Below are 7,406 nucleotides of genomic sequence, written 5' to 3'. Positions count from 1 at the left end.
CAAGTAGCGTTGCCTGCAATTTTTCTAATATACAGACATGTATGCAATCACACACCCTTAATTTATGCTAAATCACTCATTATTATTATTATTATTATTATTATTATTTATATAGCACCAACAATGTACTTGGTACTCGTATTTTCATTTAGTGACTTTCTGCTTTGGCTGTTTTCCTCTAGCTATCCCGAAAGCACGGCGCTGAGAGAGAAAGAATTATAATTAGTGCTTTTCTTTATTCCTTTAGTAATCTTGTTATATATGGTTGTTTTTTGTCACTTTGATGTTTTTTTTAACAGTATTTCAAAATTTTGCCGGCAGTCTAGAATTAGTGTTTTATGTTCAGATCTTCTGGATCTTGTTATTGCAATATTATTATTATTATTTAAAAAAATACCTATGGAATTCACTACCAGAAGATGTGGTGATGGCCACCAATTTGGATGGCTTTAAAAGGGGGTTGGATGAATTCCTGGAGGAGGAGGCTATCGATGGCTATTAGTCCTGATGGCCACGTGCTACCTCCAGTATCAGCAGCAGTAAACCTATATACCCCAGTTGCTGGGGAACATGGGCGGGAGGGTGATGGACCCTTGGTCTGATCCAGCAGGGCTCCTCTTGTGTTTTTACCTGTGGTACTCCAGTGTGGCCAGCACAGGGCCTGTAGTGTCAGACAACCAGTGCCGGAGTGGTGTTCCACAAGATACCATTGTTTGAACGTGCCTGTGGGGCTGCTTGAGAACTCTGTGCAAGTCAGTTGCCTCTATTCCCATCCTGGTACAACATCTCTCCACCCAGGTCCAACCAGTGCAACAACAATGTCCATGGCTACACCAGCCCTGTATCCTGGGATCGTCCCGAGATCATTCCTGTGCATCCAAATGCCTCACAGGGGATCCCAGGAGCAGGCAGGGACGATCCCTCCATTTTCCTGGGATAAGCCTTAGGTGTAGAAAGGGCCAATATTGCTGGCGTAGCTAACTCTAGCTGCCAACGTGAAGTCCTGTGTTGAATTAATTTATTTAATTTATTTATTACATTTATATACCGCCCCGTAGCCAAAGCTCTCTGGGCGGTTTACAAAAGTTAAAAACAATGAACATTAAAAAGTATACAAAATTTAAAACCGTCAAAAACGTAAAATGTGTAAAAACAACGGTATCCATTTAAAAACAACAGTTCTGGGGTCTGTTAAAAAACAAACAAACTTAGCGTTGTTAAATGCCGTTAAACGCCTGGGAGAAGAGAAAAGTCTTGACCTGGCGCCGAAAAGATAACAATGTTGGCGCCAGGCGAGCCTCATCGGGGAGATCATTCCATAATTGGGGGGCCACCACTGAAAAGGCCCTCTCACTGCTATCATTGGTTACGTGTTCCTGCATGGGCAAATGAGTTTCACACTATGTTTTCCTTCCCTGAGCTGACATTACCTAGACATTCTGACATTAATTCTGTTGTGCAAGAGTTCCCTCACTCCCCCACCCCTTTGCTTTCCAGCCCCCGTGTTGAAAGTTTGTGTAGCTCATGAATAGAACCTTTCTCCATTTCCACAATGTAAGTAGATCACAGAGGGGAGCAGGCCTTGAATACTTGGAAGAAGTATGAACGTTTTTAGGAACAAGCATCGAATGTTAAAGAACCCTGCCTTGCACAGGGCAGGGGGGAAATCAAATGCCGTTGCTCCGGCATTAAATTGCTAAGCAACCCGGGATTTTCCAAAGCTGGAGTTGAATGGCAAGGAGGAAAAGTTGAAGAGAATCTGTTCAGCAAAACTGGGGATTTAACAACTCTTTCTCTCTCTCTTTCTGTGTGTGTGTGTATGTGTGTGTTCCTCTCTCTTGGAATCTTCTGCCTCCACATTCTGTTTTCAAAGTAAATTATGCAAACAGTGCTGTTCCACACACAGCCACGTTTGCATATATCCTAGCTGTAGTTCTCGCGGAATGAGAGAGTATTTTGGCAGGGATGAGTGATCAAAGAACAGTAAAAGCAGGAGAAGGTATGGGTGAAAAGGAACAAGAGGAATCTCTATTGGAGTCAAGGAGAAGGTAAGATGGCTCAGCAAATTTGCCTCCATTTCGTTTCCCCTGGGCTGGAAAGAGACCCAAGATCACAGCTTTATCAAAGTGCTGAAGGGTGTTGTAACAGTGCATAAGAAGAAAATGCCTCTATCACACACCCTTAAATTCTCTGAAAAGGCACAGTCTGCCTACTGTTTCTCAGCTGTAAATGGACAATTCTTATGTTTGGGCTCCTCCATCTCAAAAAAGGTCTAGGAAAGGTGCAATAAATGGAGGACCGAAATGATCAGGGAACTGAAGCCTTTTCCCTGTAAGGCATTGGGGCCTTTTTAACGTAGGAGGAAAGAGATTTTAGAAAGGAGACATGATGGAGATTCATGGAATTATAGAAATTATGGAGAAAGGTATCTATTAGTGGCTCGTAGCTGTGATAGCTAAATAGGTCCTCCATGTTCAGAGGTAGCCTGCCAACGAATCCAGTTGCCATTAGGAAGGGAGGGCTATTTATTGTAGCCCTTTCCAGAAGCGTCTGATTAGCCATTGTGGAAAATTAGTTTGATCTATTCGAGATCATCTTGTGTTTATGTATTAAGATGTATCTTCAGAAAAGGTTTAGTCCAATATATTTCAGAGCCTGAGACAGACTATTCGGCTGGCTTGAAGCAGTGGTTCCCAAAGTGAGCGGTACTGCCCCCTTGGGGGCGGTGGGATTGCATAGGGGGGCGTTAAGAGGCAAGGGGGCAGCGAGGGGGGGCACTAAGAGGCAAAGGGGCAGCAGGGGGGCGTTCGAGGTGGTCTTTTCTGAGAAGCACCTCTCCAGAAGGTCTTAAAACCCAGGGACATTTTTATGGGAGAAGGTAGTTTGGTCCCAAGCCATATAGGGGAAGAATCCACATATTAATACAGTTTAAGAAGAGTCCTTTTAATGGTGAATTGTAATGTTTCAAAAGCACCAAAATGCTAATGAAGAAACATACTTTGCTTGGTGTGCCCCGCCACGCCGGCTGCAAAACAGAGGCGTTCACTCTCTTTTCCCTCCCTCCCTCGGTAAGAATTCTTTTGATTCTTTTAGATTGCAACTCTGAAGCCACGGATCTTTTTTTTCCTTTTCACTTTTCTGTAATGCCTAGCACAGTGGTTCCCAATTAGCTAAGTACTGGGGACCCCTTGTTTTTCAAATGCCAAGCCATGGACCCCCTACTTTTGAAAAAATTGTTATCTCTATGGTAGTTACCTGTGCGAGGCAATTTTTTGGAGAAAATAAGGGGTAGCCCCTAATAAGCAAAGGATTTTAGGTATACTAAAAAACAGACCATAAAATTTGTGATATTTGTGATATTACCACGCAAAAATGACAATAATTTAGTTAGGAATATAAAGACGAATTTAATTTTACTAACGTCTAGTTTATAATTGAACAAATTATGACTTGTCTAGCAGCTACTAAACCTAAATGTGATGGGAGAAATCCTGCCTCTTTTTGTCCCGAACAATCCCTTCCACATCCGGTTCAATATTTCCTACTTTTAATCTCAAATCTGGATCAACATCGAGCCGATTTCTATGCTTGTTCTTCATATAACAAAATGTCGAAAATGTTTGTTCACAAAGATATGTCGAACAAAAGGGAAATAGATGTTTCAAAGCTTTTTCACCTAACTTCTTATAATCAGGAAAAAACTTCACCCAGAATTGGTCCAGTCTATATTCTTCGAAAAATGATTTGAATGAACCATCACAAGTCACGTCAACAAGTGCATCTCGCTCTTCCGCAGAGAGAGTTGTTAGTTGTACATCACCACATTCAAAAGGATTCCGTCTCCATGAGTTTTCAGGATTAGGTGCAGGGAAGTAATCTCTGAAGCTAGTCGCTAAATCACGCAGGTGCTCAGTGATGTTATATTTTACTTCTGGTAGGAATTCGTCGTCAGTGGACTCCAGAAATGAATGCTGAATATGTGAATGGTGCCTCGGACCCCCTGGGTGGGTTATGTGGACCCCGTGGGTGGGTTATATGGCCCCCCTGGGGTCCGTGGACCACCAGTTGGAGCACTGCTGGCCTAGCACATATTTGGTTCTATATACGTGATAATTATTTATTTTTTAAAAAAACACAACTTTTCCCATAAGTTGCTTTTCCTCCCAGATTGCCTTCCATCATGAGTTCCGAATTAAATGTCCCTGTGGACCCTCCTGCGTCTGCCTGCTGTGCTGAGCCAGCCGTCAAGGGCATGGACTACCGGGATTGGGTCCGTCGCAGTTACCTGGAGCTGGTCACATCCAACCATCATTCCGTTCAGGCCCTTTCATGGCGGAAATTATATCTCAGCAGAGCCAAGTTGAAAGCTTCCAGCCGGACCTCTGCACTGCTGTCTGGATTTGCCATGGTACGTTTTTAGACCTTTTGGACTGCAAAAAAAACCTTTTGTGATCTGTGAACCCTTTCTCTTGATAGTAGAGCAGTAAGTTCCAGAATATCCCACCTATAGCTCAGGTCTGCTAGCTGCCAGGTGTAAATGTAACAATGCTGGCCTGAGGCGGGAGTGAAATGTAGATTGTCCAAGTATCTGCCCAACCAAGTGCTATTTTTTTTTTTGACGTTTGTGCGCCATCTCCTCCCAGCCCTGGGGCCCATTTCTCCCTGAATGTAAAATTTAAACAAGTTTGTCGATTTCACTTTCCTGCCCGTTGAAATTGACAAAAGCTCCACGGCAAGGCATTTCTTATTTGTGTGCATGCTTTCAATGGCTTCATCTCACACCGTCAGAAATTAGAACCACATGGGAACGTTACAGACCTTTCTAGCCTGGCGACCATCCGATGAGAAGGAGCCGTGCTGCTTGCTCCACCCGCACGGTATGGATTCCCCAACCTTATCAGAGGGGGCTTTCTCAGTTGCGTCACTCAGCCCTTTAGAACGCTCTCTCCTGGGAGGGTTAGCCGAAGCTCTCTGGGCGGTTCACATAAGATAAAAACACTTAAAAACAATATACAAAGATTAAAAACCACAAAAACAAGCAAAATACACATACATTTAAAGCCAGTACAACAACGTTAAAAACAATGAGCCAAAAAACAGACCCAGGGTCCGAGGGTCATTACATATTGTTAAATGCCTGGGAGAAGAGAAAAGTCTTGACCTGGTGCCGAAAAGATGACAATGTCGGCGCCAGGCGGGCCTTGTCGGGGAGATTGTGCCACAATTGGGGGGCCACCACAGAGAAGGCCCTCTCTCTTGTCGCCGCCCTCCGAGCTTCCCTTGGAGTAGGCACCCGGAGGAGGACCTTAAATGTTGAACGTAGTAATCAGGTAGGTTCATGTCGGGAAAGGCGTTCCGTCAGGTATTGTGTTCCCAAGCCGTGTAAGGCTTTGTAGGTTAAAACCAGCACCTTGAATTGGGCTCGGAATCTATCAGGGCTAGAACCTTGCTTCTTCTTTTTTTAAGATGGTATTCTCTGGATACCTGTGGCAAGTGCACCTAAGGTAGGGTGACCATGTGGAAAAGAGGACAGGGCTCCTGTATCTTTAACAGTTGTATAGAAAAGGGAATTTCCGCAGGTGTCATTTGTATGCATGCAGCCCCTGGTGAAATTCCCTCTTCATCACCACAGTTAAAGCTGCAGGAGCCCTGCCCTCTTTTGTATCTGGTCAATCTGGATTGTTAAAGTCCAGTTTTAAAATCTCTTCAGTGGCTGCCAATTAGTTTCTGAACAAAGTATAAAGTGTTGGTTATCACTTTTAAAGCCCTACATGGTCTGGGTCCAGGCGACCTGCAGGATCACCTTCTCCCGTACAATCCGCCCCACACACTCAGGTCCTCTGGGAAAAACCTACTTCAGCTAACAAAAACTAGATTAACCACTGTTACCCAGAGGACCTTCTCTTCTGCTGCTCCCAGACTGTGGAACGGCCTGCTGGAGGAGACTCGTCAACTTAACAGTCTACTAGCATTAAGATGTTTTTAGGATGGTTTTTAGGATGTTTTTTAACAATGTATATTATGTTTTAATTCAGTTTTATGTATTATATCGCTTATTGTTGTTTCCTGCCTCGATCAGAGTGGAGAGGTGGGTAAGAAATATTTATTATTATTATTATTATTATTATTATTATTATTATTATTATTATTATTAAAGAAAGCTATAAAGACTGATCTCTTCCGGCAGGCCTATCCAGTGGAATTTTAGGATGTTTTAAAAATGTTTTTAGGATGTTTTTTAGGATGTTTTAAAAATGTATATTTTTTATTTGAGTATTATGTATTTTATCATTTATTGTTGCTCCCCGCCTTGATCAGAATGGAGAGGCGGGTAAGAAATAATTTTATTATTATCATCATCATCATCATCATCATCCTCGAATAGCATTCGGGAGTAAATATTCACCTGGTGCGGACGTTGCTTTTCAGGTGGCCATGGTGGAAGTCCAGCTTGAGATGCAGTATCAATACCCCCAGATGTTGCTGATTGCTTTTAGCGCCTGCACCACCATTCTAGTTGCCGTCCACCTCTTTGCCCTCCTCATCAGCACTTGCATCTTGCCCAACGTGGAAGCGGTGAGTAACATCCACAACCTGAACTCCATCAGCGAGTCCCCCCATGAGCGCATGCACCCGTACATCGAGCTGGCGTGGGGCTTCTCCACCGTCCTGGGCATCCTGCTCTTCCTCGCCGAGGTCGTTCTTCTGTGCTGGATCAAATTCCTGCCGGTGGACTCGGTGCTGAAGAACGACACCGCCGTCGTCCAAAAGGCTAGTCAGCACACCGGCTGGCAAGCGGCCCTCATCTCCACCATCATCATGGTCCCCGTGGGGATCATCTTCGTCGTCTTCACCATCCATTTCTACCGGTCGCTCGTCCGCCACAAGACGGAGCGCCATAATCGGGAGATAGAAGAGCTTCACAAACTGAAAGTGCAGCTCGATGGGCATGACAGGGTGTTGCAGGTGGTGTGATGCTAGGAGGATGTTCATAACAGGAGGCGATGGAAACAGATAAGGAACGCCCTAGGAGGCCTACGATTCCCAGATGCCAACCCCTTCCTACTTGATGTTTTTCTGGACAGCCAGCTCCTTCTGGTCCTTCCTACCTATGGACAGCATCATCACGTTGTTAACATTGAAGGCTTTGCCTACATCCATCCAGTGGTTCGAAGAGGGGCGTAGTCTTCTGATTTCCAGATTTTCAAAACAAAGAGGGCAGAAGGGGAGCACCACTGATTTTAATTGGCATCAGCTTTAGCGAAGTAACTTCGAGTTATGGAATGTGGAAAGAGATCTGACGTTAGCCACAGCTCTCTTCCTGGCAACTGATTTACAAACGTTAATTCCAGAGATGGGTTTGTAAATCGCAAGGCTCTATGTGAACACATTCCGTGGAAGTCTGT

The 7,406-nt window shown here is 44.3% G+C and overlaps 1 protein-coding gene across 2 annotated transcripts; it reads left to right on the top strand.

Annotated features, from left to right (window-relative positions):
* The first annotated feature begins 1,905 nt into the window (after positions 1-1,905).
* Positions 1,906-7,169, top strand: ORAI2 (ORAI calcium release-activated calcium modulator 2). Of its 2 annotated transcripts, XM_063146721.1 has the most exons (3): positions 1,906-2,048; positions 4,168-4,408; positions 6,430-7,169. In XM_063146721.1, the coding sequence occupies exons 1-3, from the start codon at positions 1,966-1,968 to the stop codon at positions 6,973-6,975; spliced, it is 870 nt and encodes a 289-aa protein (XP_063002791.1). In that variant the 5' UTR covers positions 1,906-1,965; the 3' UTR covers positions 6,976-7,169. The 2 variants fall into 2 exon arrangements, with proteins under 2 accessions (XP_063002791.1, XP_063002792.1); XM_063146722.1 differs by lacking the exon at positions 4,168-4,408 and having other exon boundaries at positions 2,002-2,048.
* Positions 7,170-7,406: the final 237 nt, after the last annotated feature.

This window comes from Elgaria multicarinata, chromosome 22 (assembly GCF_023053635.1).
Source record: "Elgaria multicarinata webbii isolate HBS135686 ecotype San Diego chromosome 22, rElgMul1.1.pri, whole genome shotgun sequence".
Classification (NCBI taxonomy): Eukaryota; Metazoa; Chordata; class Lepidosauria; order Squamata; family Anguidae; genus Elgaria; species Elgaria multicarinata.
The sequence above is the reverse complement of the archived record's forward strand: the minus strand, read 5'-3'. Positions and strand labels throughout refer to the sequence as shown.